At 43.0% G+C, this 19661-nt stretch overlaps 1 protein-coding gene across 3 annotated transcripts in view; it reads left to right on the top strand.

Moving 5' to 3' along the window:
* The window catches only part of KCNAB1 (potassium voltage-gated channel subfamily A regulatory beta subunit 1), a 263968-nt gene extending 246115 nt beyond the window's left edge, over positions 1-17853 (top strand). For all 3 annotated transcript variants that reach the window (XM_054983176.1, XM_054983175.1, XM_054983177.1), the window contains exons 9-14: positions 4643-4728; positions 6646-6766; positions 7548-7642; positions 13549-13669; positions 17298-17386; positions 17764-17853. In XM_054983176.1, the coding sequence (XP_054839151.1) occupies positions 4643-4728; positions 6646-6766; positions 7548-7642; positions 13549-13669; positions 17298-17386; positions 17764-17853 (602 nt within the window). The remainder of the gene's footprint in view (positions 1-4642; positions 4729-6645; positions 6767-7547; positions 7643-13548; positions 13670-17297; positions 17387-17763) is intronic.
* The last annotated feature ends 1808 nt before the right edge of the window (positions 17854-19661 follow it).

The following is a 19661-nucleotide window of genomic DNA, read 5'->3' as shown; positions in this document are numbered from 1 at the left end:
TTACCGGGGGGAGAAGAGATAAATGTGAATTAATAAGCAGTCAGATTAATAGATTGACATATATATAGATATATATAGGTTAACAAACAGAACATAGAGAAAATAATTAATTATAAGGACTAAATATAAGGAGTGATTAACTAACAACATTTTCTTTTTTTTCTGACAAGTTTTGTACCAAACTGAATGTCTGAAGATATAGATGGGTCAAATTGATTGACTACGTGAGGAGAGATATATAGAACTATTATAAAAAGATAGAATGAGTAATATATATAGAGAATAAGTCAAATTGTTTGATATAAACGAACGTATGATCTATATGGTTTATGATATATAGAAATACCTGAAATTGAAAAATTGGGATAAATTGTTTATCTAAGATGGAAACAAAGGCTTACAGTTTGGGCATATAATGTTAAAAATAGTTAAGGATGTACTGCTTAGAATAATGGAGAATATATATTTGTTTTAGATAGAGGAAGCTAATAAAAGTAAGGGAAAGGGGACAAAGGGTTGGAAAGCTGTTGGAGGTCAACAAAAAGGGGGGGGAAAGGGAGGGGGTTAGAGATGAAAAAATTGGGGAAAATTGAATGTAAATGTGGAAATAATGGATTCTAACCCAATAAAAATTTTTCAAAAAAAAAAGAAAGTCACATGGGGAGGGGGGAGTGATGTGGATCAGTCATTTCCCTCATCAGAAATGCCCCCACCTTCCTGAGAGGAGGAAAAAAACCCAAGTACATCTGTTGTGCCTGTCTTTTTCTCCTGACATGGCTGGAAGCAGTGGGGAAGGACTATTTTCTGATTGTGGAAATTTCACGTGGTGGGGTGGGGGGAATGTAAATCCTCCCTTCCCCAATGACCAGACAAGATCTCTCTCTCTCTCTCTCTCTCTCTCTCTCTCTCTCTCTCTCACACACACACACACACACACACACACACACACACACACACACACACACACACACAGGAATCCAGTCATGAATCCATGGCCTCATGTGTAGTTTCACTTATACCTTGTTATCCAGCCCATTGTGGTAGTTTTTTCCTTAATTTTATTTGCTTTATTTATACCCTGCCTTTCTCCCCAGTGGAAACCCAAAGCAGCTCACAACATTCTCCTCTTCTCCATTTTATCCTCACAACAAACTTGTGAGGCTAAGCTGAGAGTGTGTGACTGGCCCAAGGTCACCTATTCCATGCCAGAGTAGGGATTCAAAGCTGGGCCTCCCAGATTCTAGTCCAACTCTCTATCTACTATGCCACTCTGGCATATGTGCGCATGCTCTCCATCTCTCTGGTGATAGTGTGGAATTTGAAGGGAAAAAATGGTAACATTCCTCTAATGCTATGAGTGGTCCACTGAATAGGTAAATTCACCTGTGGAGAGAATCTGAGATGCATGCTTGGCTGGATGCTTGTGAGAACCCATAGTTCAACACTGTTGAATTTGGAAGCAGAAAGTGAGGGACAAAGCGCCTTCGGCTGCTCTCTGTGTGTGATCTGATGCAGACTGGCAGATCTGCTGCTTTGAGGGAGTGCCACTTATGATTGCAAGCTTCCTTTCATGTAGGTCGCCTGCCTTACATGGGGAGGGGCATGTCAGCACACTTTCTGATGATGGATGGGGGAAGACTGGCCATAGACTCAGCAGTGTAATGTGGGTTGAGAGTGCCCCGGGCAAGGCAAGTCTCGCTGCTACGTTTTTTGTTCTCCCCTCACACACGTGCTTTGCACACATGCACTTCCAGGCCCACGTGATGAAGTCACTTCTGGGAAGTGATGTCATCGAACAGAGTGTGGCTGCTCCCCTCTGCCATAGCTGCCCATGCTGCCAAAGCCAGCTTGGCTTGAGCTGCCAGTTTGGCTGCTGCGGGAAGGCCAGCTTGGTGCCCAGCAAGTTGGCTGCCCTGTCGGTGTGCCGGCGCCGCAGGCAGCCTCCCCACGGGCATGGCGCAGTCTCTTGCACCCCTACAAATTTTGCACCTGGAGAAACTGCCCCTCTCGCCCACCCACGCTATGCCACTGCATAGACTGAAGGCCTAAGGGGATAGAAAGGGGTTAATTTTGAAAGCAAGAGTGCCTTGTATAAAAATAAATGGACTGGCCAGGGGAGAGAATAAATTCTAAAGTGAGAAACTCCTGGAGGCCTTAAGAAGTTCTAATGCAATCATTCCCTGCACTGTCAACCAGTAGATGGATGACTAAGCGATGCAGCTAAGAAACTGACACAGTTTACCCATTACACTTTATTTTTTAAAGAACAAAGAAGGTTTTCTAGTCACTGGTTTGTTGACATTCCGCATCTTAGTGAGGTTATAGTAAAATGCACAGTATTAGACAAAGGTGGCAAATAGTTGCATTGGTTCTCAGGCATACTCTAAACCAAAAGATGTGCAATATCTTTCATAAGGACTAACCAAAGTATCATACAACAGAGTGTAAACTTTTGAACTCTCTGGTTTGGGGGAGGAGGAAAAAAACATGAGTTTTGTTACAGGACACGGTGGTTTCTGGGCTGGAGTCCACATATCCGTTTTGCTAGCAGAGGTGCTTTCTTCGGACATCCTCTGACATAAAAAGCTGCCAAGCCTTTAGCATCAGGAAAAAGTCTCTGTTGGAGAAAAGTGTCTCTGGAAGCAGAGCAGTTTTGCAGAACCCAATTGTGCATCTGTCATTTTAGACTTTTGTTTCAGGAAGTTATAAAAAGCTCAGAGTTCAATTTTACTATCTAATTAGAAAATGTTATTATAAATATGTTATTATGTAAGAAGTTGAACTGTAAGAACTGGTCATCCTGATATCTTGCTATTTTATTCATTTGTAACCTACAACTGTTTGCTTGTTAACTGCACCATTAGTATTATGCACAATGTTAATGTTTATGGTAAGTTTATAATAATAATAAAAAAGTTTATAATAAAATATTTTTTAAAAATAAAATAAAAGGCTCAGAGGGCTAGATCCTAAGGCTACTTGCACACAGAAATGATTTTTTTTTGTACAGCTGTTGCTGCTGAGAAGGCAGAGGCATTCCGAATGGCAGTGGAGGATCCACACAGTTTTCTTCACACTTTCCTTGCCTCACAGCTCAGTTCCTTGTATCACAGCCTAGTTCCACTGGAGGGCTTTTTAAAATCAGGAATTGACCGATTCCAATAGCATTACAAGATTATAATGATCTGTTACAATAATGTACTAGCTCACAGACTTCAATTTTTTAAAATGAAGTCTCCTATCCTTTTCCTAGTGGAGTTATAAGGAGAAAGGTGCAGCCCGCACCTTTCCCTTGATAACTCTGCAACAAAAAGAACTCAAAGCTTTCCCCCTTTTTAAATAGAAGCTAGCAATTCCTTATTTTCTTAACAATAGTGGTCATGAGAACAAAACCCCAAGCCAAGTCTTTGTATGTCTTGGCATTTTATCAGTAATTTCTGACAACAGATTGACTAGAGCAGCCTGCTGAATTTATGTATGCACTTAATGCATATACATCCATGCTTTTCTTCTAGCAAGTTCATGGGAGTGTCTCTGAGGTTCCCAGGTGTTTTTTCATCCAGGTATTAACTAAGTTCATGCCCGCTTAAGTAAGTTTGCTGCCCTTGGCTCAGATCAAAGGGAGTTCAGCAAAAGCTGCCTTGCCTCGCTTGCCCTCGGTCTGGGAAACTTCCTTGTGCTTCAGAAGTCAGTTCAATCCACTTCTAATTTGTTTCCTTTTCAAAAATACTAGGACTGCCCGATGTCTCTTCCTGCAATGGTGGCCTCTTCTGTAAAAACCGTTTAAAGGTCCTGTCACGAACAGATGTTGGCAAGGGGCTACTTTGCTTCATAGGGAAGTATTCAACTCACATGCTAGGATCCAGGTTATGGTTTCCACAGGTGCAAGAATTTCTGCCACTGAAGTGCAAATTTCTCACCTGCAGTAGCCTGAGTTGATCCCCACATCCTGTTTCTGGAGGAAAGGCGGCTCCCAAGAACCAGATCTGAGGTGACAATTGGAGCTGCTGCAGAAAGGTGGGAAATCATTCCCTGTGCGTAGAATACCTTGCGCCTGCCAAAATGCTAGTTTGGATCTAAGCTGCAGAATAGTGTGTTTTCTTCTCAAACGTCCATAAATTATACTGCTACCAGTCTCCCAGAGTTAAGAGAAAATATAACTGACCATCATGGGGACCATAAGGTTATGAGTTGGCATTTGGCATACATACAGGGCTTTTTTTCTGGGAAAAGAGGTGGTGGAACTCAATGGGTTGCCCTCGGAGAAAATGGTCACATGGCTGGTGGCCCCGCCCCCTGATCTCCAGACAGAGGGGAGTTTAGATGGCCCTCCGCGCCGCTGAGCAGCATGGAGGGCAATCTAAACTCCCCTCTGTCTGGAGATCAGGGGGCGGGGCCACCAGCCATGTGACCATTTTCAAGAGGTTCCGGAACTCCGTTCCCCCGCGTTCCCCCTGAAAAAAAGCCCTGCATACATACATGCCACTGCTGCTGGCTTCCAATCTGTGTGGTCATGGCAGCAGTGCCAGTGTGGCTGGACCTTGGTTGTGTCTGCTTTTGGTCACCAGAAGTTGTCTGAATTTGTGCCTGATGGTTTGTCTGCAATTAGCTGTTGTCAATGGCTGCTTTCTTTCTGTTTTAGAAATTGTCCGGGCAATGACACATGTGATAAACCAGGGCATGGCAATGTACTGGGGAACTTCCCGCTGGAGTGCCATGGAGATTATGGTAAGAGGGCTTCTTATAAAGGGACAGTGGAAGTTAAGCTATCGATAGAGACAGGGCATTTTTTCTCACTGGTTCCAAAGACATTTCTAGATTGTGTATATGCTCTGTGGTAACAATAAATCCCTGTATCCAAGGTAATCCGAATGCTCCTCCAGCAAATATTGAATTTCTTGACTTCTATAAACTATACAAATGAAGCATAGATTTGCATCATTTATTCTGCTTTTCCTCTAGTGGGAAGAGGTGCATGAGGCACCATGGAAATCTCCTCAGACTTCCATGTCACTATTGACTACTAAGGTTTCATTAGGTGCTGCCAATATATTTTCAACTTTGGCTTTGCGGCCTTGAGGACAAGAGAGGGAGTATGAAATGCAAATGAGCTATCAGAATATTGAATTCTATACTCAGTACTTGCTGCACTTGTGTGGTGTGGATCATAGATCAGTGAAATGCATTCAGCTCAGCTTAGCTAGCATTCTGTCCTCAGGAGCAGTTTCTGGGATTCAAGGAGGCCTACATTTCTTCCTGTTGGATTTATTCAGACAATCTGGAGGTAGGCTTTGTGACTGCAGGTTTTGCCATGATACTGAGACAATAGTGTGCTCTCATTCCATTGTCTTCAGCTTGCCAAAATGGTATGTTAGAGGTCACAAAAGTTTCTCCACTGAGACTTGTGAATAGCTGGTCCCCTGCATTAAAAAGATAGCCATGTTAGTCTCTTGTAACAAAATTACACAGGAATCAAGTAGAACATTCCAGACTCCTCACAAAATTTATTTCATCGTAAGCAGTTGTGAGTCTGAGCTCACTTCATCAGATGCAATGTAATGTATACATTACACTGGTGTTGCTAGTGGAAACATGCTACACCCTTTTTTCCTGATCACTTCCTGAAATAACTTCCTTTATAACGTTGCGACAGACAGGATCTTTTTTCAGTTAGGTTTTGACAGGTGTCCTTGTGAGAATGTTCACAAATGCCTGCAACTTTCAGGTCATCCAGAAAGTACAGGCAGTGGACCTAGACCAAGCATCTTAAACGTAATGGAGATTGCTTCCTTAGGTCATCTCTTGAGGCTCTGGTAATATTTCTTGTTTAGAACAGGTTAACTGGAGGAACATCAGCACCAGTTCCTTCTCAGGGAACACCCTGTTAGGAGCAGCAAAGGAAACAATCTCTCTCCCTCCCATGTTTCAGACTTCATGTAGTGTATTCATTGAGTATATTATCTATGCACAGTTCTACACATTAACCTATAGTAATAAACAATGAAAATGAGCTTCTGTATTAGGTACATAGCATCAAAGGCATAGAAGTCAACCATGGCTTAGAATCTTGCTCAATGGACTTTGATGTCTTCTGAAACCAGGAAATCTTCAATCTTATTATATACGCAAGTGAAAGAGGAAGAATGGAGGGAGTACACCTGTGCAGAAGCTTGGCACCGAGCTAGGATCATGCCCTTCATAAACAAACCTCACTGTTTATTACCTTAGCAAAATCTGCCCACCCCACATCATCCACATACAGATAACAACTAGCTTAGCATAACTAGTGAATAGTCTCTGATTTTTTTCTAGATTAGGTTTAAATTCAACATAATTACATTTCACTCTGTTTTTCCTGCATTTTATGGCCACATGACTCTGCTGTTTGTTGGGAGTTTGTTCATACAACTATATATATCAGAAGTACTTGTGGTTTTTTAAAAAAATTGATGTCTGCTCAATTAACTGAGGCCACCTTTTTTGTTTAAACTAATCAATGTATCAGTAAAAACATTGAATATCTACTAATACAACCAGAATTGTTCCCTGACTGAAGAAAGGGAAGACCTGGTTTCATGTTCTTGGATTCCCCAGGAGAATTCTCTGCTAATGTGCTTTCCTATTGTGACTGACTTTTTTCAACAGGAAGCTTATTCGGTAGCAAGACAGTTTAATATGATTCCACCCGTGTGTGAACAAGCGGAATACCACCTGTTCCAAAGAGAAAAAGTGGAGGTCCAGTTGCCGGAATTATACCACAAGATAGGTAATGCCTGCACTGTTAGTATCCATAAGCGTACAAGAAAGAATTCATTTTGATACAAAGAATGTATACTTTGAAATGATGCTACAGTTGAAGATTTGCTCTTTAGCATGCCTGTTACAATAGTTAATCCAGCCCCGTGTGAAAGTTATTGTATTTATTTATTTCATTTATAGTCCGCCTTTCTCACTGAGACTCAAGGTGGATTACACAGTGTAAGATTAGCACAGTCAGTATTTCCATAAACTTCCAAGCTCATCCGATTCTTCTGACTCATGTAATTACAGCCTAAATCAAGTTCATGATTAACAGCTTGACACAGGCAACTCAAAACCCACATATGAATAACCTTGCAATGCTGTTGAAGAGGTTCAGGCTAGGACTCTGGAGTATCTCTACAGAGAGGGAGTTCCCTAGTTGTAGGATAGCCACGTAGGATACTCTGGCAGCTTGATCTCAGTAGAAGCCAGAAATAATGAAGAGGGTATGCTTGATGGTGTAGTTAATGTGTATTTGTTTAGTGTCGTTTATATGCATGGTGCTTTATGAAGTGCAAGAAGTTGCATTCCTCTCCACCTTTTTGCACTTTATATAATGTAACAGGATGAATTCTACGGAGCTGTTCCCCTAACAATGGTGCTTTCCTCTGATGCCATAGGTTGTCCTGTAGTGCAAGAGGCTTTTCCATTGCACGTGCACATGCAGATACATGCAAAAATGACATTTATAATATGCCACTTTATCACTGTCTCATTGTTGCCTTGTCATCTTGGTTGTTCTGTAGGAGTTGGAGCGATGACATGGTCTCCGCTTGCTTGTGGGATCATCTCAGGGAAATATGCCAACGGGATTCCTGAAAGCTCAAGGGCTTCACTAAAGGTATTTTGTCTCTGTTCAAGAGAAGAAGAGTCTGACCTTCCTTATGTGGAAGGCAAAGGCGAGGCCTTGAAAGAAAGCAGTAAACAGATTCCATGTACGAAAGGTCATGCGAGATGCATAAGTAAAGAACGAGGGTTGTTGCTTTGGGCTATCCCAAGCAGGCTGAGTAGCTGCACTGCTTGGTCTTCAGTATGGCTGAAGAGGAAAGGGGTAGATGCCTATATCCTATGAAAAATATTTGGGGCACTTTGCCTCAGAACTGCTTACAAACAAATTGCAGTCAGGGAGTGGTTTGCATTGCAGGATTTTCTTAAGTACTCCGAGTCCTGACTGATGCTTTTCAGATGGCCTCCAAGGCACAAGTAGCATTGTTTAGAAATGACTGGGGGAATGAATTTGCTTTCAGTGCAGTGTGTGGGCGGGGGACACTTTTAGGTAAGAGATGTACAATTTATTGCAGGCTGACAGGTTAAAAAATCCGTTTTTTGCCAGTAATGAACATTCAGATTTACTTGCAACCAAAAAGCCATTTGTCATATAGTAAAATGGCTCTTTTTTATAGAATAATGTTGCCAGAGGAAACAAGAAACCTTTTTGATTATTTTGGAGAAGGAGGGCTTTATATCTTAAAGTAGTTCATACGTGCAGCGAACACGAGCTGGAAAGCCATGGTCCAAAAATGAATGGAGGTTTTGTATGTCAAATGGAAAGGAAAAGCGTTCCTTGATTGCACTAACTTCAAAACCCATGTTAGTCTTGCTGGGTTGCTTTTGGGCCACCGGGCAAGATGATTCTAATAAGAATGAAAATCTAAATGTATCTCTTGCAATGGAATATAAAGCAATATCTTTAATTTTTTTGTATGTCTGAGTAAAATAGAGGTATATTTTCTGCCTTCATTACGTATTCTTTTGGAACAGCCAACTTTTCTATTACTTAAGGCTTTTGCAAAAAAAAAAATTCCTCATTTCTTCTTCCTATTGATTGGATTCAAGGTGTGTTGGGTTAGATAAGAACATATGAAGAAGTGGAGGAAGGCTGTGGGGAAGTTTTAACATTCAGTAATTATGCAGACAGGCATCATTGCACCAGATCTGGACGCAATTAGACTCTTTGGCCGGTTGTGAGCCACTACATAATTGATAATAACCAGGATAATTTGTGGCCACATTGCTTCTTAAGGTAGTACGGTCACGTTTTCAATTTACTATACTATTTCTGAGAACTTTATGTAAAGGTCTATAAAGTGCCTATCATTTCCGTTGGAATATTGTAGGTTTAATTTGTTTTGAATTAATAAAGAAGTGGTCAATTAACTCAGCCTCAGCCTGTAATATAATCTGCTTTATTTGAGTCTGAACAGTTGTACATGATGACCCTTATCCTGGGCACAGACAGCTTTTAACCAGTCAGATACAAAGAAGTTGGTTCTGCCTGGCTTTCCACAAACTATGCAAAACTGAATTATTCAGAAGGGCTTTCTACCAGATTATAGGGCTGGGTCATAAGAAGTAGCTCAGAGCGATGCCATGCTAGGGACAGGGACTATATGCGACTCTGTTGGGTACTATCTGCTGCTCTAGACATGCACTTTCTAGGGAATTTCCACGCTGTTAAACATACCATGTACATTAGTTATGCTTAGTTTCAGGAAGATTTCATCCCTGTGCTCGGTTTTATGCTTGTTTTCCACATTTCTGCTACCATACTCTACTGTATCTCTTTTACTGAATGTCCTGTTGTTCATTACTGGACTTTGCTCAGGGAATGTCCAAGCTGTTGATTATATTGTATTTTCACTTGCACTGTGTAATCCATCTTAGATCTCAGTAAGAAAGGCAAACTATAAATAATAATAATAATAATCCTACTAAATAAAAGGGTAACTGTGTTCCAGACAACTCACCTTTTACACTGGTGTGCCTCCAGAGGGCGCTGCCATGGAGGGAAGCCCAGAAGAGGGAGCCTATCCCTCTGAGGGCATGCTGCAGCGGGAAGCCCAGGACGGGATCAGACGTGGAGCAGCTGGCAATGCCTGCCCCCTTCCTTCAACCAGCTGGGATCAGATGTGGACAGCAATGCCCACCCACCCACCCTGCCTTCACCCAGCTAGGATGAGGCATGGAGAAGGAGGCAATGGTTATCCTTCCCTTCACCCAGCTGAGATCAAGTGTGGAGCAGGCAGCAATGCTTGCCCTCCCTTTCCCCGCCCAGGATCAGGAGCAGAGCAGGTGGCAGTGCCTGCCCCCCTCAACCTGCCAGAATCAGGTGTAGAGCAGGTTTCAATGTCTGTCCCCCCACTTCACCCAGCCAGGATCAGGTGCGGAGCAGGTGGCAATGTCCACCCCCTGCCTTCACCTGGCCAGGATCAGTCACGGAGGAGGAGGCAGTACCCACTTGCCCGCCCTCCCGTTTCTAGAGCCCATTGTATTTTTCCCCACAATGGGCTTTGTTACTAGTAATAATAATGATAATCCAACATCAAATTGTGCCATTCTCACTCTCTCCCCAGAGACTAGATGTCACAGTGCTAATGGTTGTGTAGGAGAAGGATTTGAATCCTGGATCCAACACAGCATTTCTGTGGGCGCAAGGACTTCTGCCCACTGAGAGAAATTTCATGGTTCTCCTCTACTGTGGCAACTCAACATGCTCCTCAGAATTCTGTCCCTGTGTCTCCCAGAACAGGATTTCAGAGAGGGCATTTGGGGCTGCCAGAGAAGGGAGGGAGGGAGGGAAATCATGGCCTGTGGGTGGAAGTCTTTGCACACATAGCTATGAATCCAGTCCTTTGAGAAGTACATCAAAATCTGGATCTGCTGAAATTCCTTTTTCATAGAAGGTACATGAGCCATCCCTTCCTCTGCATCTGGTTACTCCAAGCAAGAAATTTAACCAGCGGGCTAACTTGGTGGCATTCACTGGCCAACGAAGGGCTGTGCAGCTAGCAGTGCCCAGCTGAATTTGGTGTCCTGCTTTACTTACTTATTTAGAGCTTTATACCCTGTTTTTATCCCCAAAGTGGCTTATAACATCATTCTTCTACCATTTTATCCTCACAACAACATCCCTGTGAGGTAGGTTAAATGGAAAGAATGAGAGAGAGAGAGAGAGAGAGAGAGAGAGAGAGAGAGAGAGAGAGAGAGAGAGCAGCCCAAGGTCACCCTGCAAGCCTTTGTGACAGAGTGGCGATTCGAACACGGGTCTCTTAGATCTTAGCCTGATGCTCCAATCACTACACCACACTGGATTTAGATCCAGAGGAGTTAGCCGTGTTAGTCTGTAGTAGCAAAATCAAAAAGAGTCCAGTAGCACCTTTAAGACTAACCAATTTTATTTTATTGTAGCATAAGCTTTCGAGAATCAAGTTCTCTTCATCAGATGCCTGATCCGAACTGGTCAAATACAGAAGAGGAGGGGAGGGGAAAGAACAGGACATATATCACAAGAAGACAGAATGCAATTAGTGTGAAGGCAATCAAAACATTCCTTTGCTTGTAAATGTAAACATCTCCTTTTGGTGTGGAGTCAGTTTGCCGCAGTGAAGGTATACAATTCCTATGTAGTATAAGCCCTCGATAACCACAGCTCTCCCTGCCAGCTGCATCTGACAAAGAGAACTGTGGTCCCCGAAAGCCCACAGGCACTCAGGCTGAGATAATTGACAAACAAAGCCCACACCAGGCGTCTCTGGGCTCCCCCAGACCACGCCTCTGTAAAGGAAATCTGTTACCTGTGATAATGTGATAACCATTCATAGTCTCTATTCAGTCCCAGCTTGACAGAGTCAAATTTGCATATGAATTCCAATTCAGCAGCCTCCCGTTGGATTTTGTTTTTGAAGGGTTTCTGTTGAACCACAGCGACTTTTAAGTCTTTGGTGGAATGTCCTGGTAGATTGAAGTGTTCTCCCCCTGGTTTTTGGACGTTTCCATTTCTAATGTCAGATTTGTGTCCATTTATTCTTTTGCGTAGAGGTTGGCTGGTTTGTCCAATGTACAGAGCAGAAGGACATTGTTGGCACATGAGGGCATATATCAGATTGGAGGATGAGCAGCTGTAAGAGCCAGAGACAGTGTAGTTGATGCCATTGGGTCCTGTAATTGTATTCCCTGGGTAGATATAGGGGCAGAGCTGGCATCTGGGTCTGTTGCAGGGCCTGGTACCTGTGCTGGTGGCCCTGCTGGCCGATTCATGATTGTAAGTGAGAAGTCGTTTAAGATTGGGGGGCTGTCTGTAGGCAAGGACAGGTCTTCCACCCAGGACTTCTGAGAGAGAGGTATCATTTTCCAGGATGGGTTGTAGCTCCCTGATGATACGTTGGATGGGTTTGAGCTGGGAGCTATAGGTGACAACCAGTGGTGTTCTGTTGTTAGTTCCTTTAGGTATGTCCTGGAGCAGACTGTTTCTGGGTACTAGTCTGGCCCTGTTGATTTGTTTCTTCACTTCATTTGGTGGGTACTGTAGTCTCAAAAATGCTTGTTGTAAATCTCTTAAGTGTGAGTCTCGGTCGAGAGCATCGGAGCAGATACGGTTGTAACGTAAGGCTTGGCTGTAGACAATAGACCGAGTGGTTTAGCTTGCTTTGAAGCACCATTGTTGCCTTAATTGAATCCAGATGAGATACCAACTGTGAATAGTATCCAGAGCTGTTTTAAGGCATTTTTAAGAGACTCTTAACAAGGTCCTCTTGACACACACAGGCCAGACACTTTTATTGCCCTCTGCTACAGCCTGTTTAGTATTGTTTGATGTCTGTGACATTCTGTCAGCATTGTGTGCCCACACACATCCACTGCAACATTTTGAAGGATGGCAGAACTCTAAAAGCATTGTGCTGTGTCTGAAGGTTATCACCAACACTCTCAATATTTTTTCCATCCTTAAGGGGAAAAAATGATATATTTTTTTCCAGTGCAAGAAAGCCAAAGTTTTTGTTGCTTGGTATGTGAGCTAAACAGATTGGCCACAATCCAGCAATGAGCTAGATGGGTCAATTAACCTCTAAGTCTGTGCCGGAATGTGCCCTAATGATTGCAAACCATTCAATCCACCACGATGATTAAATTTAAAACAGAGCACAGAGACCCTCCTATCAATAGGTCATAAACTGGGGAGTAAAAAACCAGGAAAATCCAGTCGCAAACAATTTCTATAATGCATTGAGAGTGCGTTATCCAACTATGTGTGAAAGCAGCTGTAGTCTTATCAAGCAAATGCTTGCCTGAGATGATGGTTTTCTGAGCTGGTCTGTGTGTCACACTTGCCCCGGGTATCAGCCTCTCCGTAGTTGGTTTCCATTACAGTACAATTCATTGACTGGGATGGCATCGCCTTGTCCTATTGGCATGGATCACTAGAGGGAAAAATGTATTGCTAGTTTTCCCACTTCCCCTTCTGAGCCCTGGAAAGACCATTCCCAGGGTCACAGGAACTGCATGGAGACATAGCAGTATGGGTCAGGGGGCTGGAGGGGGAATACGGGCTGATGCTTCTCCACTTCCTTCCTCTGCAAGCACAGTGATTTCTTCCCCTGGTCCAGCTTCACTCCATCTCCCAACTAACACAGCCATTCACCCACATGGGTTGAACTATCCCAAGAATGATCTTTCCAGATGATTGAAAAGGCCTGCAGGAATGAGAGAAATGCAGGAAAACTTGGTGTGGCTTCTGCGCATGGCTAACCATTGGCCTCAGTTCTCACCTTAAGTTGCGCTAAACAATGTGGCTGTTGGGAATCTTGCCACAGCAATATTGATTCCAGAGGCAAGCAGAACCGAGTACCCTGACAGCATTTTTCAAAGCAGAACAAGGCGAGAGCCGAGGGCTATAATTTGAGAATGGTTTAAATTATAATGTTCTAGCTTTGGTGCTAATTTTAACATTCCATTGTGTCTGATTGCCAGTGCTATCAGTGGCTAAAGGAGAAGATTGTGAGTGAAGACGGAAGGAAACAGCAAACAAAGCTGAAAGATCTCTTCCCGATTGCTGAACGTCTCGGATGCACACTACCTCAGCTAGCAGTTGGTGAGGAATTCTGGAAAATCATGTATTTCTCCGTGACTTCTTTTTCAGCTCGGCAGTGCTCCGTTTGGCTGCCACCATAAGCTTGTTCTCTCACAAAGTAGGTATTCTTGTTGCATGACATGAATATTCCCTGGGACTCAAGAATCTCTGTCCTGAAAAAAGAATGAATTCCAAAAAGAAGGGGCTTAGAAGAATGTGACTCTGCTTAGGATGGTACTATAATATTCCTTTTTCAAAGAAATGGGAAGCAAGAGGAACCTGCGGCTTTCTGGCCAGTGGCCACTCATTGATTCTTGGTATAATAGTTTGAGATTTGGTGGTGATGCACTTACATGGCCCTGTAAGGACACGAGGAAATCATCAACTGACCCTGAGCTCTATCATTCACAACCACTTTTCTTCCATTTCTTCCACTGAATGAAACATAACTTAAAAGTACATTACCTTGGGTAAAACACAGCGCATGGCACGGTGCATCCAAAGTGACGTCACATTAATGTAGCTTTCCACTTTGGGAAGATGTGACTTCATTTAAGCAACCGGCTAGGTCCAGTCAACTAAGCATCAGTGTAACAAGAAGTTGTAAGCCGTAAGCACAAGGATCCCTGACCATCTTGAAAAAAAATCAGACCATCCGTTCTGCTGCCTTGTGGAGTAACTTGCTCTGCAAGGAACGCACAATGCAGCTATAAATAGAGTTGCCCTTAAGTATTTTAAGCCAGAATGGGATTTTTAATGGCTCTCCCCATAATCTCCGTGGCTCTTGTTCAGCTATATTGGTTTTTAGTAAATATCCCCGGGCCTGTTCGCATGCATGCTTGGGAATCCTAGATATGGAGCAGAAGCTGGAACCCATGGGGGAGATCTGGCCCTCCAGTGGGGTGGCATCATCAGTCCCCAATGAAAACGAAAGGGATACGGGTGAGACTCCATTATGGGAGGGCCTTGGGCCTTCATTCCAGACTCATTGGCCAGCGTCCCAGGTTCTGATCTGTTGATACAATCAAGTGCCAAGGCCATGTCCATCAGGCCAAAGTCTGTATCTCTGGCAGACGGAGTTGACAGTTCAGTGAAAAAATTACCATGGTACAATTTAGCCGTAATGCCCAATCTGTTATAATCTTAACAGACTGAAATTCCTTCCTTCCAAATGAAAACTGGGAACCATGGGTTGATTGTGCTTGGCAGCTTTGGTGTGGAGGATCACTGCAAGTACAGTTGCTGTTTCAGGTGGCCTGCCTCAAAAGAAAGCAAAATGCAGTGCGTGGACAAAGAGGAGAAGGGAACTCATGAGGCTGAGGTGTAACCAACTGGCAATTTCATGTGAAGCAAACCAATGGCTGCCATTCTTTAAGTGGTGCAATCCTGAGCGGCAGAAATGTATGCGCCACAGCAGCTGGAGAAATGCTAGCATATTAAGCTGTGCTGCATGCGGTCATCTCTAACCTAGTATTGTTTCCTGTATCAGTGGCTCATTAGAGTTTCAGGTCGGTGACTGTTTGCCCAGGGATCTTTTACATGCAAACCATGTGATTTGCAATTGATCTGTGCCCCCTACTTTTATATATTTGTTTAGATAATTATACCCCCCTTTCCTTCCTAATCGGAACCAAAAGCAGCTTACAGTATCATTCTCCCTTTGTCCATTGTATCCTCACAACAACAACCCTGCAAGGTAGGTTAGCCTGCGTGAGAGTGACTAGGCCAAGGTAACCAAGCAATTTTCCATAGCAGAGCTTGTTTTCTAACCTCGGTTACCCTAGACTACCATGCTGGCTTTCTTTCCTTATCTATTTCTATCCCCTTGCTGCTGTGGCAAAAATGTTGACTCTTCCAAAGTGTTGGAAACATAAAGCAAATTGTTCTGTAGAATGCATTTATATCTAAAGTTATCACACAATCAAGCTGAATTGTTTAACAGTGCATGTATTATATATGTGTGTGTATAAACTAATGACTCTCTGAACTTCACTCATAAACAACATCCATTTATATGGACAACAACAAAAAGCTTGGCAATTACTGTGAAATAATTATGAGCAGTGTTTTTAAAAAGGCTTCTACCTGTAGCTTGGTTTCCTCCTCACAGCTGTGCCTTGATTGACTCAGGCTGTTCCAATATAGCTAACACTGCACTGGAATTCAAGAGAGGCTATTAATCACTTTTAACTGCCGCTGCCTTCTTCTGCCCGTGCTTAAGACACCATTTAAATGTTGCATGCAGCTGACGGAATGGGAGATAAATGATCCCATCCTGTTCCAATAACCTTCGGGACATCACTCCTGGCCCTGACAGGTGATTTTTTTTTTTAAGTCTACAAATGCAGCCAATGCAAGAACAAACTTAAGAAATCAGATGATGCAGGCTGGAAAGCCTATTTATCAGTTTTGCAAACCACTGAAGGAAGAAATTTATCCTAATCTGCAATCTGGGGAAAAGTTTTTAAAAAACCTGAAAGTAGAAAGTTTCTCAGGTAGTGTCAGTTTCAGAAACAAACTGAGGAGAAGAGGTGTTAATTTACCTTTCATCACCTCTGGTGTCACAGTGTTTTTTGTTGCAGTTGTTGCATTTGCTTAGATTCATAACCTGCTGCGTCTGCCAAGGCTCAGAGCAGGTGACAACAATTCAATGAAATAGCACAGTTCAGGAATATAGGGTCAAGAGCAGGGCTTTTTTTCTGGGAAAAGAGGTGGTGGAACTCAGTGGGTTGCCAGCACAGGGGACAACTCTTGGTGGGAGGTACTGCCCCTGCGTGCACGCTCCCAGAACCGCACAATGACGTTGCGTTGGGTCAGCTGGAACAAGGGGGAAGTTTTTAAAGTTTAAGTTGCCCTCGGTGAAAATGGTCACATGGCTGGTGGCCCAACAGCCACTTCTTGAGGTAGGCTAGGCAGAGATTGACTTGCCCAGGGTCATCCAGTGAACTTCTATGGCAGAGCAGGGACTAGAAAGATGTGTCTCCCAGATCCTGGTCTGATATCCTAACCATTATGACTCTCTGACAAGAAAGTTTTACAAAACTTAGCATTTTTTTCTTTTTAGGCCTCAGAGGACTTCGATAGGTGCATATTGGAAGTAGGCTAGTGAAACAATTTTGTGATCTAGAAACTAAATTAGTAGTTTGGAGAACCAGGCAGTTGTAGGGATCAGAGTGAAACTAGAACCAAGGAGACCCAGGTTTGAATTTATTAATTAATTTATTAATTCAAGCTGCATATTGGATGCAGGCAACTTCTTATATCAAAGAAACTTCCATAGAGCCCATCTAATTCTTTAAACCAAGACTACCAATAAGACTTCTATGTAATTGAATAGAAACAGAGCAACTAGAAGGGGGATAAGACAAGTATCCATAGAGTACTTTTGCCTTGCCTGTACTGATGATTAAAGCATAATTTGGTCCTGCAGATATTTATCTTGCACACAATCACAGCCACAGCCACAGCCCAGCCACAGCAATGCTTCAGACGGCTTTTGTGTATCCAGTGTGTTGATGCATTTGGCTTCTTCCCTCCCAAACTGTCTGTCGCCAAGAATTCATCAATGGAAGAGATAAGATTTTGAACTATATGTTTCTCTGATGCCAAATGATGACCCTAACAGCAGTCCACTTTCTGTTGTTCCCAGCCTGGTGTCTACGTAATGAGGGCGTGAGTTCAGTTCTCCTAGGATCTTCCAACCCCGAGCAACTAATAGAGAATCTCGGTGCCATACAGGCAAGTACAAAATTGCTCTCTATTGATTACCAGAGACAGAATTAAGGAATCAAGTATGCACATCAATTTAAATATGCTTAATTTGCTCTATTAATATATATATCACAAAACTGAGCTTCTATTAGGCAGATATCCATCCATACGTGCAAGTAGGAAAGCGTTTTTGCTGATTCCTAAGGCAAACCTCAGTCTTATCCTACATGCTGTCCCTGAAAGTTTCCCAACCGCCCCCCCCCCCCAAGAAGCAGCATTTGGCCTGAAGCAGGAGAGATGGAGGTGAAAAATTAGGATAGAAATCCTTCCATCCACAGAGATTTTCAGCAGCATGCAAGCTTCCTTGAGTCATAAAATAGATGCCTGTTGTTTTATCTCTGCAGGTTCTTCCGAAGATGACAGCCCACATTGTGAATGAAATTGACAACATTTTGGGGAACAAACCTTTCAGCAAGAAGGACTACCGATCCTAATGTATTGCATGACTAAACCGGACTGCATGGCTAAAATCGCGCTCTGTACATAGTACAGTCTTGAGGCAGTACTATTATTCCCTTATGATTAGAATTTTTCAGCCAACCCTCTCATTTCCCGGATTCTTCAAGGGGTTGTGCTGCACTGAAATGCAGAAGCGCAGCTGATCTCTTGGTCACCTGAAGTTGTCTTTGCTCTTTCATTTTGACTCGTCTCAGAGTTTTGATTCAACTCAGGCTCAAGCCAAAGGGCACCACCCAATGGGAGGTGCTGCCGCATAAGCCCCATTGAGATGAATGAGACGCACAGCAGCGCTGCCATTCAACACAGTGGTGCAGGATCCACTGGATCATGTGCCATTTACTTGCTCTTGTCACTTCCGATTTATGCAGTGAAAATACACATGTAAAGAAACAATAAAGATTTCCAAGCTTTAGGTCCTTGGAAATTCAAAGAAGGATGTACAGATATATTTTTTCAATGAACAAAAGCCAGATACAGGTAAAGGCTTAGGATAAAGACATGTGACAGACCATTTTCAAGTGTAAAGATTTTCAAAGTTATCTCAAGAATGTGCAAATTCAGACTTTTTCCCCCATTTGACTTTTTTATGCCTAAGTAAGTTTTAGCATTGGGCTTTAGCTACCAAAGGGCTTACTGTTTAAAGTCAGATTAATTAGGGTGTTATACAGGTTGGTTTCTAAATCAATCCGATATTGTAGTATTTTAGATTGTACATGACAATGCCACATACTTTTTAAAAAACTGGACACATTCCAGCATGTGCTTAACTTTTCCCTTGAAATCAACAGCATTTAAAAAGGCTTAACATAGACGGGGCTGTGACTCATCAGTAGAAGATCCATTTTGCATGTAGAAGGCCCCAGGTTCAAGTCTTTACTATCACCAGTCAAAAGGATGAAGGAGTAGATGACATGAAAGTCCTCTCCCAGAAAGCTGCTGCCCATCAGAACAGATGCTACTGGCCTGGGTAAACAGCAGTCAGCTCTGCAGGTTCAGCTTTGAGTGGCTCATACCCATTACTTTTATTACCCATTGAAAAAGCAGAAAAGTTGAAGTCCTTAAGTGATAGCAGGATTTAATGGGACATCTACCAAATGTGATAAAACGGGACCTGCATTTACCTATGTCTGGCAAGGGGTGTGTGAAACAGAACCAAGCTACAAGTGACGCCTGACACAGGTTGCACACTTGTCAGCTTCCCTCAAGTTTTGATGGGAAATGTAGACATCCTGGTCTTGCAGCTGTAATGTAGAGCCAAGCTGTAAAACCAGGACGCCTACATTTCCCATCAAAACTTGAAGGAAGCTGACAAGTGTCCAACCTGTGTCAGGCATCACTTGTAGCTTGGCTTTTACTCAGCTGGCCCAGGCCTCAAGCTGTTATGAGTTGGGTCTCTTCAACTCTCTCTCTCTCTCTCTCTCTCTCTCACACACACACACACACAGAGAGAGAGAGAGAGAGAGAGAGAGAGAGAGAGAGAGAGAGAAGGATTACACTTTGACACTTTGCTGCCACCACCAGGCCACTCGTCTGATAGCCCAGCCCCTAACAGTGCAACCCTAAATTACACTATTCTAAGCCCATTCTGAATTTAGGAAGGGTCAACGCTGCTTTATATTGCACTACAAGCAAATATGGTTAAGATCCGGCTGAAAGAACAATTGAATAATAACTAGGCAAGTCTAATATAAAAATGCCGGAACAGAAACCAAAAGCCCACAGGTGCAAGCCCTCTCTCTTTGATTAAAGCCTGCTTTCCTTCTGGTAGCTTGTAGACATAAGC

Source organism: Eublepharis macularius, chromosome 6 (genome assembly GCF_028583425.1).
Source record: "Eublepharis macularius isolate TG4126 chromosome 6, MPM_Emac_v1.0, whole genome shotgun sequence".
Taxonomy (NCBI): domain Eukaryota; kingdom Metazoa; phylum Chordata; class Lepidosauria; order Squamata; family Eublepharidae; genus Eublepharis; species Eublepharis macularius.
Note: the sequence above shows the minus strand (reverse complement) of the source record. Positions and strands in the feature narration are given on the sequence as shown.